Here is a 16,743-nt window from a genome sequence, read left to right as displayed (position 1 = left end):
GCTTCTTTTAGTTAGTGTTTGTTAGAATCTTTTGTTCTTAGTTTATACTATTATTTGTAGTCTTAGTTTTATCCTTATAGTTCTTAGCTCTTGAGCATTGCCTAGCTCTCCACCCCTCCACTCAAGAACTGAGGAACCGGACATCTCTCTCAACCAGGTCATCAGGGAAGGGTGTGAGTATATTAATTCAAAGCGTACAGTATAAATATATATATATATATATCACGTGTTTTTAAAATAAGACTGTAATCCTACTCCATTATCCATTTGATTATTCATTTTCTTTTAATCAGTCATTTGTCTATCACTTAAGTTAATAAAGGCTTATAAAATTATACAGATTTGGTTATCAGTGCGACAGCATTCCTGTCGTGCACCCCGGGAGTCCTTGTAAAAACTCTTCTGGAGCTTGATTCTGGGACTAGAACCTCATTATCTTCTGATCAGATCAATTGGCGAGCCTATAATCCCATTACTAAATACCCAGAAATTAGGCAACAGCACTGATGTAAACCCAAGGTGAAATAGCTGAGGAAGACCTTTTAAAAGTGATGGCAAAAATAAACAAAACAAAACAAAACTAGCCAACCAACCAAAACCTTCCACCAACAATTTTGAATTTCCCTGGACAAATTGTATACTCCTTTACTGTTATCTAAAAATATCCTCTAAAATCAACAAGAATTAATTCCTTGTAAGTGTAACTTGCAATAATTGATGGCATCAGTAGAGTTCTTGGCATCTAAGTGGGTACATCCAGTTATTGCACTGTCAGAGCTATTTAACTTCATAAATTTGCACACAATGTTTACTGGTTCGTTAAGCTTTAAAAGACTGGAGAAAAAAAATCCACGCCCCAAATCAAAATGAAAGCCAAATACAGATGTCTTCTTGAGCAACTGGGTGCTCTGGTATTTGCTCTCAAGAATGATATATTTGAATGGGAGTTTGAAATGAAAGGAATAAATGTGAAGATATAAAATGCATTTTGTGGTTTGTATCACCAAAGTATATCCCATCACCAAAACCTTGATTAATTTAGCATTCAAGTTGTTTCAGTGCAAAAATCCCTGAAAAGCAGAGAAATGTCCAGCTAGGGGAATCTTCCTGAACAAACTTTGATACCCACACATCACATTAACCAATCCAATAACAGATTGGGACTCCCCATACCTCTGCCACAAACTCCCTTATATTTAGAGTGACCAGATGTCCAGCTATTAGTGGGTCTGTGCCAATATTAAGGATTTGTCTTATATATGCAACTAACGCCCCCCACCCCCAAAAAAGTCTTCTGATTTTTCACACTTGCTAGCTGGTTGCCCTATTTGTATTTCTAAGATGAAGAAACACAAGGCACCCCGCAGCGAAAACCTGAAGGCCAGTCTCAGCACCCTGTACCCCTATGTACTGTGTACATACATGCACACGCAGATGTAGGCTGCGCACCTGGGCAAATCTGAGGCGGGAGTTCAGTTACGTTTTGGTATCAGTGAGCGAGCGGAGGCCCTCCCACTGGAAATCAGCCTGCAGGGGAAGTGCGGCAACCTGCCACTAGTTCTGGCAGGGGCCATACTGGCAAGGGGCCAGCGGGGATACAAGCTCAGCCGGCTCCAGGCTCAGCGCTGGGGAGGCAGGGCACGTCCTGAGGAGCAGAAGCCCCAGCACGCTGTAGAGCCGCACCCTGGGGGCAGGAGCTGCTGCAACAACACCACCAACACCCACCCCTTCCTGGCAAGTCTCCCGCCTCCCCCTCAGCCACGAGCTGCTAGGAACACGCACCCAGGCCGTTAGCACTGGGGAGCGCACCCAGGGCAGCTCCGAGCAGCGGGGAGGGCGGCCGGGGCCAGCGGGTGGAGCAGGGAAGGAGCTCGCTCAGCTCAGCCTGCCCGAGCCAAGGGAGCGGGGGGAGGGTGTGTGTGTGGGCAGGGTGGAGCTGGGAGCGGGGCGGGATCTCGGGGCCGGCCGCCGGGCGGGGCTGGCATGCCGCTGAGGCGGCTGCTTGTGGCTGAGGCTGCCGGGAGCTGGGCAGCGCGTCTCCGACCCGGCTGTCGTCCTCCCCGCTGCTCTCACGCCGGCAGGGAGGCTCCCCTGGCCGCTGCCGAGCGCTGATGAAGCTCTCGGAGTAGCCGCCGCGCTGCTCCCCCTTTGTTGCAAGAGCCCCCCCAGGCGGCTGCTGGCCTCGGGGTCCGCCCCCCATGCCGGGGGTGCCGCGCTGCCTGTGCACCTCGGGAATCGCTGGGAGGCCCCCCGCCCCGGGCCCTGCTCCGTAGTGTCTGCTGCGGCTGGCTGGTGAAGAGGGATTTGCAAGGAGTTGAGCTCCGCTGTAGCCGCAGCCGCCATGGGACTGCAACCCTTGGAGTTCAGCGATTGCTACCTGGATAACCCCTGGTTCAGGGAGAGGGTCAGAGCCCACGAGGCTGAGCTGGAGAAAACCAACAAGTTCATCAAGGAGCTGCTCAAGGACGGGAAGAACCTCATCGCTGCAACCAAAAGTGAGTGGGCAGAGAGCGGCAGGGGTGAGGGGAGTGAGCGGCGCGTGCCGCGTGGGAGCCACGCAGCCCCTTTTCCTTGCAATGATGATGATCAGACCGGTGCTTTGCAGGGGCCGGGCACGGTATTTGCGGCAGGGTTGTCGGCACTGCATCAAGGAGAGTCTTGCGGAGAGCCTCCTTGTGCAGAGCAAGGGAGGTTTCCTGCCCTGCAGGCTTTGGGTTGCCCTCGCTGTCACCCTGGGTTGGAGCTGCTGCTCTGCTCTGCTCTGCTCTCCTCTGCCGCCCGCAGATGCTGCAAAGTAAGCGACTGACTTGCCTGGGCTGAGAGGGCAGATGGCGGTGTGCCTTGCACAAAGCCAGGGTTTCCTGACGGCTGAGGCGCGCAGAGCGATAGTGGTATTTGCAAGAGGCACCAAGTCGCCCTCGGTGGGGAGAGAGGAGCCTGCCTCGTGCAGTTTTTAAAGTTCTTGCGCTTCGTGTGAGGAAAGATTTTTGCTGTGGGCTGAAATTAATTCATTTTCCCCACCTCCTTTCCTCTTTAAGTGAGAACTCTCCTCATACAGCTTGAGGAAGCAGCTACCTTCCTGCCCTTGTGATCGTGGGAAAGTGATAACAAGCCTGCTGCTGGCAACAACTCCCTATAACAGAACTTTTTGTAACAACAGTTGCATCTTTGCGATTTTCTGGCACAGGCCTTTGTCTAATTCTACATCTCTAAAGCCCACAGCACGCTTTGGACACTATATAAATATACACAAATCAATGCCACTTACTTCAAGTACCACCACTGCATTTGCCTGTGTATTATCCATCCTGAAACAAAGACAGGGTGTGTGGTCACAGTAACTATAAATCTAGTTGATGAAACGTCATGGTTGTGGTTTTAAATGCACAAAGATGGCCTGGTTTTTGTGGTAACCCTAAATCTGAGTGGCATGACAGTTGTGTATTTACATTCTTGTCTCTAGTGTTGCATTAACATAACTTCTTAAATTTTAAATTCAAATAGGCCAGTGTGGTTCATAAATGCTTATCTGAATCCAGTGATAATTTAAACAAACAAATGTATTTATTTCACTTTGATTTTCACATATGCTGCGATTATGTTCCCTACATGACACTGCTCCTTTGAGAGCATGTAAAATTTGAAAATGCAGATAGCAGGGCCCAGCAGGCTACAAGATGTCACCTTTCATGTAAATTGGGTGGGAATTTATCGGATTATTCATGGGACAAAATAACTGTCTGGATCAGGGGAGGGTTCTGGAGTTGAAGATTTTTCTGATATCTCATTTTACTCAAGTACTAGTATAGAGAAGAACAGGTATATCTCTGCTTGGTATTTATTTAAGTGGGTAAAGGAGATAGCATGGGCTGTGCCCTTTTGGCTGGTTCATCTCTCTTTATTTGTTGGTCAATATGTTTTCTGCATTTAACAAAGTAATGTGTTCTTTTGGAGATTACATACATGCATGCATGTCGAAATCACATAGATTTGAAATCCAAACAGCTTTTTAAAACTGAAGTGTGAAGTAAACATTTCTACAATGTTCCTAAATTTTTGAAAAATGGTTCTTTTCCCACTTTGTGTGGACAGCTATCATAAGGTCATAAAACCCACAATCACAAGAGGCAAAGTCACAATGCACCTAAATTTCTTTCCTAGAGACATAAAAACAATAGCACCCACCACCCAATTCCAAACATCTCTACTAAGAAGAGTGTGTGGATTCCTCCAAACAGCTGGACAGAATTTTCTGAATCTTTCCCAAAGCTTCCATTTCTGGTCTTAGTCTATCCACATGAAACTTTGTATGAAAAACTTACATAAATTTTAAGGAGTGCTAAAGCTACTGAAAATGCTTTGAATGAAAGCCATGCAGTGTAGCTGTAGCCATCTTGGTCCCAGGATATTAGAGAGACAAGGTGAGTGAGGGTAATACCTTGTATTGGACCATTAGAAATTGTGCCTACTGTGTGTTGACATTTCATCCTATTAACTCTTCTGAGTAGAGATGTTTGGAATTGGGTGGTGGACGCCATTGTTTTTATATCTCAAGGAAAGAAATTTAGGTGCATTGTGACTTTGCCTCTTGTGATTGTGGTTTTATGACCTTATGATAGCTGTTTCAGCTTTTTGTCAGCCTTTTGCCTCCAGTATTTATGGGTGTTCCATAGACATTTCCTTCAGGGTGACACTTAGAATTAAGTAGTTGTTGATCTTCAGTTTAAGAAGAATAAATTAAAATAAGATCATCAATATCGGGGTTTTTTTTAGACTGAAGTACTTTTAACCATTTAGATTTTGGTTTTGGATGGGAAATTATTTAGTGGTAAATACAACTTCAGGCATGTTAAATGTTGTTCTGTAAATTGGGTTATTCAAAATCATTTCTCTCATGTCAGCACTGGCAGCATCATATTTGTAGCCTCATCATTTATGCTAAATACAGAGCTTTCCTTTACTGGGGGGAAAAAAGGGAAAAGACGAACAAGCAACAGGTTACAAGAAACTTGAAGAAACTCTCCATCTCCTGCTGAATGTGAGTGAAGCCCATGTCATTTAATAAGTCCCACTTCCTGCTTAACAGACAGCATTGTAAATGACTCTGACATTGTATACGTTGGGCCACATCCTGAGAGATAGTAAGCGCATACCACTCTTATTGACAGTATGTGTTGCTGTCAGTATTGTCATTGCCTTTTAGGATCAAGACACTAATTTTGTTGTGGTTCCCTTTCTTGTCTTCTTTATTCTCTCCTGTTCAATTATACTGGGCAGTGTTTTCCCCCCAGTTCAAACTTGTTTATAAGTAAAAGTTGCAGAGTTAATGTTATTGGTATACAAGTACATTACCAACAAATAAACCAGCTTTAGTTGGTAAGGCTGCAGTCTTAACTGTAAAGTTTTTAGTTTTCAGTATGAGCCAGACTTTTAATGTTGCTTTTTACTCCAAGTTCTAATTCTTTCATGAATCTGAAAAGTGAACAGTTCTGACTTGAAGTTTTCTTGTGTTTCCTCTCTAAAACTTTACATCATTGAGGTGTTATTTCTTGAAACCAGAGACTGGAAAGAAAGAACGAATGAACAAACAAACAAATAGAGGTTTTAGCCATTCACTGATCTGTTTTATTACACTTCCCTTTTTCCATATTTGTTATATATAGTAATAAATAGTAAGTTGACTTTTTTGGTGTTCGCTGTTAAAATGTATGAAATAGCACACACATTTATAATAGAAATGTCTATTGTTATTTATCAAGAGTCTCCAACCATTTAGGATGTAAAGTTTGTTTTTAAAAGAATCATTTCTAAATAGAGGTAGCCAATGTGGTTGTGAGAAATACTGAATGAAAATGCACTCAGTAAGTAAATGAATCCTTAATCTGAGATAAAATTTACATTTGAAAAGTATGTTTAAAGCTCTTGAACAACGTAAATGGTTATAGCCTACATAAGGCCCCAACATAACTTGCATTCAGATTAACAGTTGAGAAAAGTCACGTGACTCTTGATCTACACCAGTTTTTTTTTTTTAAGGCTTTCCTTGTGAGAGGCAGCTAAACTTGTGGCTCAGTGGCTTGCACTAGTAGGATTGTATAACGTGTATTAGCTCCCAAAAACTTTGGCGTTATTGCCAGTTTAAATAGTTACAACGGAATTAATTTGTAATTATGTAATGGCGTAAAGTATTCAGTCTGAGAATTATGTAACTTCTGTAATGTAAATGGGTGTTCAATAAAAGTTTCAAAGAAAACATCTCATATTGGTTCTTAGCACATTTGCTTTTTCTATTTAAAAAAGAAATGGGAAAGCCTTTCTTTGTTACGGGTAATATTCTAGATTACTTAAACTGATAGACTTTACTCTTCAGTAAGAGTCATATGTTATTGGTTTACATTATGAAGTTCTCTAAGGTTGCAAAATGGAGAATAACTAGTCCGTTTTGCACTTGCATCCCTGTGCATTGGCACAAGGCTATAGTATTAGCTGCTAAATGCTGCCAGAGAATGTTTACTTGCTTTATTTTAAATGGAATTAAAAAAAAAAAGGGGGGGGGGCAATGACATTTCTGTTAATCTTAGGTTTTGTAATTTTGGACTATACCTGATCTGACTTTAAGAAAGAATTACATGGAGAGCACAGACTTTGGCTGCTTTTTATCCAGTAGCAGCCACTCTCAGTTTTCCTTTTAATTAACATACTAATAGCATAACTTCCCTGCTAATGGAAAAAGTTGATTTTGTATAAGAAAGTAGTCTGCAAGTCTTTGCCTTATTTTGGGTGGGGCTGAATGTATTCATCTTCATGTAAAGGGGATGGTATTGCTCTATGATAGAAACGTCAAGCTAATTCTTTAGAGAGGGCCATATTACAGCTTTTAAATATGGTCTGAGCTGGGATTACAAAATTAGGGCTGTATCCTAACTTCTCTCTTCTGCACATTTTTCCCTAACATCAAGGGGAGATTTGCCCGAAAATCAAGGATAGTGTATAATATTTAATTAGTCGCCGTTTTAGTCTTCTTTCTTGCAACTTCTGTATTTGAGGACGGCAACTTTTTATAGTGTTTTTCCAAAACTCATGATTGTATGCCTGGCTGTCACGCAAATTGGTCTCTCTAAAGTCTGCTGATATTATGGTCCATGTACCAAGTCTTTGGCCACTCCCTTGGTTATCAGTACATGATCATTGCAAGGGCTACCTCCTATCAATGTAACTTGCAGGTCTCTGTTGGACATGTCCATACTAATGTAGCCTAGCTTCCCTCAACGAGTCTTCAGTTGGGGCTACCCACATTAGATCCTTCATAATCTCACTTGATTTCCTATTCTGGAGTGATGGTCTTTATCTTAGTTCAGTTATTTTATAAAGTTGTTGTTGCATTTGCCGTCCTTTGGTGGTGGTGGTGGTGGTTGTGGTTGTGGGAAGGATGCAGGCACTTCTAGGACCACAGCTAATTCTGTCTTTTGACCATTTTGTGTGTGCACTTGACCAATTCTTACTTGTAATTGAGAATTTTTACCTACAGTATTTGAAACTCTGGTTAATGTCATTATTAGGCTTCAGAGTCAATTGAAGTGAGTGGGGTAGTTCACATTTCTCAAAGTGGTTGTTGGGTAAATCACATTTGGTAGGCTTCATTCACAATTCTGTCTGTCTAGCCTTTTGTTTAAAAAAAAAAAAAAAAAAGAGAGGAAAAAAAGCTTATAGATTTAAGTTCGGCAGAATATAACAGAAGCTGCAAAGAAGGATGTATCTGTCCTGAAGCCTGCTTGAATCCCCAGCTTGAAACTAAACTGAGAGTTAAACTAGAACTGCTGTGGAGCCTCAGGCAGGAAAATTCTACCTCCCAAAAGATGTTGACTTTCTGCTTTTGTGTGAGTTGTTGTTCAAATGGGCATGTCACACACCTTAGAGACTAGAGCACAAAACACTGCAAGGAGTTTCTAGCTCACTGCAACAGGACTTCATGTTCTGTAATAAAGTGGCTTTTTTTTCCCTGTGAGCTTTATTGGTTTTAGAAAGGGAGACAAAATAGAAAGCATGCTTTATCTGGGGGTGGCTTACACTTAGAACTGGGACTGGTATAACTGTTGGTTAGAGGGATGCATTTTTGCCAACATAGCTAAATTGGTAAAAGCTGTAGTGTGGACATAGTTATGCCTGTATAAAGGTGCCTCATACTGGTATGGTTATTTTGGTTCCTGAACCAGAGCACTCAAGGAAAGTGACAGAGGGCAAAAACTCCTAGAGTCTTTTTTAAGTGACTGACCATGCCCATGGGCTGGTTAAGAACGAGACCTTTGGGTTTTTAATCCATTACTTTGTTCTGGGCCCTGTTCTCCACTGCCTTGTACCTTGTATAGTCATACCAGTGCAAAGTGGGGCTAAAGTAATAGATAGTAAAATCTTTAGGCCAGAGACTGTCTTGTTGTTCTGTGTTTGTACAGAGTATAGAATAATGGGGCTCCACAAATAAGGGCTTTGAGGGCAGGTCTACGCTGCTGGCACAGAGTAGCTTGTGTAACTCCCGTCGACTTTGTAACTTCCCTTTAGTGTGCCGTCTCCACTGTGCTGTGCCGAAGGGAAACACATTCCTGTTGACGCAGCACTATGCTTTTCTTGGAGGTGGCTTTAATAGATCGACTTCTGGATCGATTGAGCGTGTCTTCATTGCTGCTCATTCGAACCGGAAAAATCAATCTGACAGTGGCGAGTTTGCTGCTGTCAGTTTGTACATAGCCTGAAACACTACGGTAATAAAAATAATAAAATACCATTGTGATTTGGTAGTGTTTTATATCCCCATTGCACAGGCCTAAATGGGTATACAAGATACAGGAATCCGGCCCAGTGAATGTAGTGCTGGTATAATTTGGCAGGCTGATGGCCCAGGAGCTTGACATCCTAGAATTCACCTGAACGGTGTAGCCCAGGCAAGAGCAGTGCAAGCTCTCCATGCTTCCTTGCTTCTGACTTCTCTTGAGGGAAAGGTAGAATAGTTAAGTCTTTGCCTGTTTTGTCCTTGGCTTTTCTGCTGAGACTGTCACCAGTGTGGTATCAACTTTGTGATGTGTATTAATAATTAGAATGAGAATACCAGCTTGCTTTTCCCAAGCTACCTGTGGTAACAAATGTATGATCACTACTGACCTGAATTGGTGACCTAGAACCCAGAGCTCTGTATTCTATTCCCCCAGTGCCTCTGGATATTCCTGTTTCCCACCTCTTTGGGTCCTGCAAACAACCCCATGCTTAACTTCCCATACATTATTAATGTCATTGAACTCACTAGGAATTTTCTGGTACACAGAGGGCAGGCCTACTGCTGGCAAAATTTGGCGGCAGTTGATGGGAGTTACTCAAGCTACACAGAGCAGCTTGCATAACTTCCGTCGACTTTGTAATGTCCCTTTAGCATGATGTCTCTGCTGTGCCGAGGGGAAATGCATTCCTGTCAATGCAGTGCTATGCTTTTTTTGGAGGTGGTTTTATTAGATCGACTTCCAGATCGATTGAGCATGTCTTTGCTGCTCGCTCAAACTGGAAAAATGGTTCTGATGGTGGTGAATTTGCCGTTGTCAGTGTGTACATAGCCACAATTAAGCGTGAGTATTGGTGTTTGCAGGATTGGAGCCTGTATTTGTAACTTCCCTCTTAATCCATTGCTGCAAACTTTTTTCTGGAAGTGTGCTGGGAACAACTACAAAAGCCTGTTCTGTGAATTTGTTAGGGAATTATGCTGAATTTTATTTAAAAACAAAAAGGCCCATTGTTTTTGGTGCTACTTATTTGAAAAAATATAAAATTAAAATGATTTCTGCTCATTTGCTTGTTTTCTTAAAAGGATATGATGGAAAAACAAGTAATTCATATTGGTAATGTACATCTTAACATTACTTGTCTTACATTTGGTCTTTTGTGCTTTGTTTAAAACATTAATTTTAAAATTAATCAATACGTAAAATGTTCAAAAAATATCGAGTGAAGATGCAACATAATGCATGGGAATGTTATTACCATGCTTAATACTTTTGGGACACTAGTTTGTGGCTTTACAGAGTACTTCGTATGACTGGCACTTGTTTATATGTGATGGGATTTTCTTTTGGTTTTAAATCTTGGGAGTGTGGTGGTGGAATTTCTCTTACATGACTTCTCTGAATTTCCAAATAAGATTTACAAAGACCGTTTTATGACAATAGTCTAGTGATGGTAAAAAAACACAGTGAATTTGTACTAACATTTCTCAGGTGTATGCAACATTTTGAGAGAGCGGCCTGGTCACTGCAACTCTGATCGGAAGTAGAATCTTTCAGTGAGTGTAAGAATGCACATTCAGAAGTTCATTGGGGTCCTCCTGCTGTATTGGAATTGGAAAGAGGAAGTAGAGTTGAAGTCCTTTAAAGGAGAGCTGAGATAAGGCATGTGGTTACTCAAGTTCTTGCTTCAGAAAATTGTGTGCTCTAGAGTTTTTGAAAAGCAAATTGTATGACTGGATTGGTGCAAGTTCTTTTTCCTTGCCTACTTGTGCAGACAGGGTCCTGCTATCTTTGTTCTCTTGCAAGAATGTATCTTGTCTATTCCAGTAGCCAGCTAACTCTTTGCTCTCCTTTCTATATTTCCTTGTCTCACGATAGAACAACAGGGAAAAATATTCCAACCTTGAGAGCTATATGCCTGCAATGGCTTTATGATGAATTGGGGAGTTCTTGCCAGTTGTTTATGCTTGTGGTAGAGAAGTAGGAGGAGGAAAAGCTACCTGCAAAGAGCGGTGGGTGGGGAGATTCAAGGACCCTTTAAATAAAATAAAGTATTTTTCTCAATATTTCTGTCTCCCACACTCTTCGCTAAGTGCACCTGCCTAAAGTTAGTCTTCAACCTGGGATTGTACAATATGGACTGTCTTCCTTGGAAGAGTAGCACAGATGGGGATCATTGGCTCATTAGGAGCTTCAAGTTTTGATTTTCCTATTAGGTTTGATTTGTTTTCCTTGGTAGGCCCAAGTCTTGGATTTAAAAACAAAACAAAAAGTTGTAGCTGGAATCAAGTACTACACCCCTGTGTGTACTGAAGGTTTGATGGGATTATTGGTATTGTCCATCCTGGAGGAGAAAATCCTAGTTTAAACTAGCAAGGTAAACTGGTTACTTTGCAAGGCGTAAATGTCTGAATAGGGCTTTCATACCTCAAAGGTTTATAAAAGGAATATAATTAATAGGAATTTTGGTAGCAGAAATTGTAATGGTGTCCTGAACAAAAATATGCCAGGAGCTAGCATGCTGCTAAAAAGTATTCTGTAATTTTAAAACCAGTCTGTTCCCTATGGTTTTTAAATTGCATGCACACTGTTTATAAATAAGGAATAAAATGCATGGAGAAGAAGCTCAGGTTCTTGTTGAAATTTTCTCACTGCAGCCCTACAAAGAGCTAAAGCTGTTTCTTTGAACCTAAAAATGTGAGTGACTTGAGTCCAAGTGCATCCCTTCCCAAGAAGAGACCCACAAGAAATAGCCTTATTTTTCTTTTGGTTCCATTCTGTAATTTTGAATTTTCAGTGATTGTGGGGAAAAGCTAGCTGCACACTAGTTGTATGCTGCAATAGTGTTAAAGATATTTGAACACTTAAAACATTTGTGATAGAACAAAAGTCTTTTTTTAAATTGATGTGCTGCAGCCAAGATTACAATGAAAGAGTGAATTGTTAGGAAAAGCCTGGTTTTTAAAAAGATTAACTTGTAAATAATTGAAGAAACATGCTGCATTGTAACAAGGGAAGTAGGATAAACTTTTCAAGCCCTAGTTTTTAGCAGTGGGGCACTGCTCTTTAACTGTGAGGTGGCTGAGTTAGCAATTGATTAAACCACATGAACAGTTTGTAGTTTCAAAGCATGTTTGTTTTTAAAGATGTAATTTGGTATGATTTGAAAATAAAACAATACAATTGGAATGTTTGACTTTTTAAAATAACAAGTACAAATGTGCATAGTATGCTTTCTATGCTTGTCTACTGGGAAAATTGACAGGCATAGCTATAATGGAATAATTATTCCACTATAGCTATGGTATAACTCCCCCATGTGGAGACTCTTCTTCCAGAATAATTACTCCACTTCCAAACTTTCCTGCTATACAGTAGTATGACAGTACAATAATGTCTTATGCAATCCTTAGCTTCTTTGTGCCTCAGTTCCTCATTTGTAGAATAGGGATAAATAGTACTTCCCTGCCTTCTCTGTGTATTGTGAGGATAAATACATAAAAAATTGTGAGGCATTTTGAGATCCACTGAAAAATATATAAGAGCATAAGAATGGGCCATATTGGGTCAGACCAATGGTCCATCTAGTCCAGTCTTCTGACAGTGGCCAAAGCCAGGTGCTTCAGAGGGAATGAATAGAACAGGTAATAATCATCAAGCAATCCATCCTGTCGGCCCTTCCCAGCCTTTAGCAAACAGCAGTGCTAGATATTATTATCATAGTTCTTTTCTCATGCTTCCACACCTCTCCCCCAGTCCCTTTAAATCTTTTTCCCTAAAATCAACTCCCTGTAATTAAAAACGTCTTAAAATTATTTTAAATTCCTATTAAACCTTATACAATCTGAATAGCTGTTAATTCCTGTTTCATAGCCAATTCCACATTCATGCACCCAGAAATAAAACTACTTGGGTAGCATTACATGCCATAGTACATCTTTTCTAATAGCAATGTGTAAAGTTGCTTCACTGAATACCTCTAGATCCCCCTAGGAAAACAAGATACATGTATCAATCACAGAAACTACTAAATTCAGTACATTGTTAAAATTATGGGCTCCACTTCACACAGTCTCTTTGTAACCACCAGTTTGTGTCAGTAATTGAAGTAATCTTTAATACATATTCCCTCTGAGGTCTCTTCATTTATAAAATATTGTACTAGGCCTTGTGCCAAAATACAAGATAACTTCTATCTTTCACTTTTTTATTGCTATTGCTATTAGACATTCTGAACTTGCATATTAAAACTGCATTAGAAACATTTTATAGCATTGAGGAAAAATGCATACAGTTAAGTGGGAAACACAATTTTTTTTATACCATAACCAAATCTATTTAGATGCAAGCTCAATGTATTTCATGTATGTCTTATAGGACATATGTTACTTTTCTCCTCCACCTCTTTCCCCCTTATCTGTGCATTTCCTTACAATTGTAATATTCTCTTTTTTTAAATTTTTATTTTGTAAAGTAAAAGTTGAGACCATTATAATTTAGAGATTTTTAAAGACTTTCCTCCAATTTGCTCACGTTGATTCTTGTGTAAGCTATCCTAATCACAGAGAGCATGCAATAATAATAGAGCTTTACATTTTCCAGGGTGCTGAGTAGATGCTAACTAGTAAAGTGCACGTGATTTTTAGTAATATCTTTTAGAAAAACCCTTTTATTTGGGCTGTAAATACTATTGTAAGTAGAGTGACTTCTTCTTTGCCAGGTAAAAGTTGCTTAAACAGAAAACATTATCTGGGTCTATTATAGTGTTTACAGAAAAATATGATGGAGCTAGAGGAGCTACCAAAATTAAAATTAAAACCGTATAATAATGTATTTAAACCTTCAGTCAAACCCAACATTAGGCTGCATGAATAAGATTCTGTATAATTTCAAAGGACTACAGATTTAAGTAATCATTGAAAGTGTTTTTAGTTTTGTGTAAGCTGTCACATCACAGTAAAGTGCCTTGTGCATAGAGAAAACATTTGTTTTAGAGTTTAGCATCATGTTTGCCAAACTTTAGATTTGTAAATCACTGCTTATGAATGTGAATCTTATAGAGTATCGCTTATAATATGCATTAGAACAGGTCTTAAAAGAACACCTTTGACTTGAAATCTAGTAATTTATAACTCCTGTTTCAGATATTACACCTTTAAGTCATCCTGTCAGTTTGTGATTTGTTTCCTTTTTAAAAAAAATCAGTTTGTTGTTGCTTTGTGAAACACCACACAAATAAAAGAAAACATTTGCATTTGATAGCACATATACTCAAACTAACAAACTGAAAAACAAGAAACAGTTTTTTCCTCCGATTTCTCAGTTATGGTAGTAATTTTGAATGTTACTTGTAACAGTAGATAGCTTTTTTTTTTTAAACAGAACGATGTTTTTTCTTTTGAAAAATAAGCATTTTTTTCCCTAAGTGTTTAGGAAAGGAGGGAAATTATGAAGGGATCAATGTGCTTTTGGATCTCTGACACTTGTTAAAGATCTCTTCACAGCATTAGATGCCATACAGTTAACTGGCGTTATGTTTAGCACTAGTACAGTATTGCATAGTATGACGAACACATTTCTGAGAACTGATCTTAGTCCCTTGTTTTTGGGCGGGCTGGTGCTGGCGATTACCAGTAAAACTGGCGATAGTGAGAACAGCATTTGGATTGGTTGTGATTATTCAGAAGAGAGGGACTACAAGTTTCATTCCAGAATCCTGGGAACTCTATCTAGCTGCTGCTGTTGCTTCTTCTTATGTCCTTTTCACAAACTAGATGTTTCTCCAGAATCATACACAAGCAGTGGCTCTTTCCGTCGCTGCAGCAAGGTCCTCCTTCATACAGGTCTCCCCAAGGAATTGTTAAACGAGCACGTGCTCCACAACCTTAGATAAGCATGGTCAGAACACTTTTGAAAAATTAATGTCTAAAGTCAGTTTTATAATCTCACTTTAATAGTTGTGTTATAAATGTCACCGCACAAATGCAGGTCAGAAACTAAGCTTGATACTTCACAATAAAAGGTGAGTTTCGTAGGATATCAGAACCCAGTTTAGCAGGACTTTATGCTAAGACACTGCAGGTTTGGGAGTTGATATTTGGAATTCTAATCCTGGCTCTGTTAATATTTTTCTAAAAGATATGCTCTAGTTCACACAGGAATTATTTGGGGCAGTTCTACGGCCTGTGTTACGCAGTAGGTCAGCCTTACTAGATGATCACAGTGGTCCCTTTTGCCCTTAGAATCTATGAATGACTTGATGTGTGGCTTTGGACAACTCCCTTCACCTTTCTTCCTCCATTACCTTCCACTTCCATGAAACTGTTAGCTTCCTCTTATGCATATCGTGAGGATTAATGTTTGTGAAGTACTTCGAATAGGTGAGTGCTGTACGCCAAGTCTGCACTATGAGCTGAAGGGGTATGATTCCTCTGCTCATGTACATTTAGTCTCGCTAGTTCTCATTGAACTAACACTAGTGTAAATAGCAGCGTAGCTGGGATAACACAGTAATGTCAGCTGATGCACAGCTGAGCCCTACCGAGTATATATCCATAGGTTTCAGGTGAATCTCTACTCAGCATGGCTCACTCATGCCTCCACTGCCATCCTAGAGCTATGCTGCTGTTCACGCTACTCAATGAGAGCTAGCGCAAGTATGTGTACATGAGCAGGGGAATCACACCCCTATCTCGTAGTATAGATGTAGCCATAGAGAAGGGCTCAGTAGAAGGTCACTGTGTACTTGGAACCTTTATCCATCGACTATTTATAACTTCTTGTGCAATGCTAGTCCTCCAAGACCATTCCGTTATTTTTCACTTCAGATTACCTCTACATTCAGCATTTGAATTAAACCATAACATTATAAAGTGGAACACATTCCCCTCCCAAAGAAATGAGCTAAAAATAGAATCTGAAGGGAGAAAACTTTATTCTCATACCAGAGAGGTTTTAGATATCCTAGCTTGGAGAAAACTGCTCTGAGTTCACAGAGCAGCTGTATTGCATTTTCTATGCTGAGTATTTGGAGTGGAAACTACTGTCAGCAGTGTTTGGCTTTTTGCTATTACTTATTGCAGACAGTGCAATGAATTTTCTTATGGGGAATATTCATCAGTGATTCGAGAGGAAAAATTAGGGCACACTAACTTCTTACTATAAGCCTAGATACATTTATTGTAAGACACACTTCAGCCTCATGGAAAACATAAAAATACCATGTGTATTTAGAGATAGTGTTGCTTAGAGCTGTGGTTCTCAACCTTTCCAGACTACAGTACGCCTTCCAGGAGTCTGATTTGTCTTGCGACCCCAAGTTTCACCTCACTTAAAAACTACTTGCTTACAAAATTAGAAAAATACAAAAGTGTCAGAACAAATGATTACTGAAAAATTGCTTACTTTCTCATTTTTACCATATAATATTAAATTAATTGATTGGAATATAAATATTGTACTTACATTTCAATGTATAGTATATAGAGCTGTATAAAGTCATTGTCTATATGAAATTTTAGTTTGTACTTGGCTTCGTTAGTGCTTTTTATGTAGTCTGTTGTAAAACTAGGCAAATATCTAGATGAACTGATGTACTCCCTGGAAGATCTCTGCGTACTCCCAGGGGTACACATACCCTGGTTGAGAACCATTGCTTAGAGAAGATATCCTGTTTTTATCTTTTTCTCTCCCTCTTTGATTTTTGTGTGTGTGAGTTTAATTATTGGGAGGATTTGCAAGGAAAATGGCTTGTTTCAAAGAATTTCTCCTTTTCTGCTACTTTACACTGGAAATATAATGTCCTCAAAGAAGTCTGAATAACTTCAAGAGCAACCAGTTTGAGGATTTAGTCTTGGTTTGGTTGGAACAAGAAAATTGGAATAGATTACTTTTGTTTATTACTTTATTAAGTTAAATAAAATGTGGCTACATAGCAGAAATTTCTGTAAATGAAATTTAGGTAACTATATCCAGCCCTTGA

General features: G+C 39.9%; 1 protein-coding gene across 2 annotated transcripts in view; it reads left to right on the top strand.

Annotated features, from left to right (window-relative positions):
* Positions 1–1,586: 1,586 nt before the first annotated feature.
* ARHGAP10 (Rho GTPase activating protein 10) overlaps positions 1,587–16,743 on the top strand; it is a 209,350-nt gene continuing 194,193 nt past the window's right edge. For both annotated transcript variants that reach the window (XM_067551928.1, XM_067551929.1), the window contains exon 1: positions 1,587–2,495. In XM_067551928.1, coding sequence (XP_067408029.1) covers positions 2,342–2,495 — 154 coding nt within the window. In that variant the 5' untranslated portion in view covers positions 1,587–2,341. The remainder of the gene's footprint in view (positions 2,496–16,743) is intronic.

The sequence above is a fragment of the Emydura macquarii genome, unplaced genomic scaffold (assembly GCF_026122565.2).
Source record: "Emydura macquarii macquarii isolate MOO-44397 ecotype Brisbane River unplaced genomic scaffold, CSIRO-AGI_Emac_v2 contig_1363, whole genome shotgun sequence".
Lineage (NCBI taxonomy): Eukaryota > Metazoa > Chordata > Testudines > Chelidae > Emydura > Emydura macquarii.
Note: the sequence above shows the minus strand (reverse complement) of the source record. Positions and strands in the feature narration are given on the sequence as shown.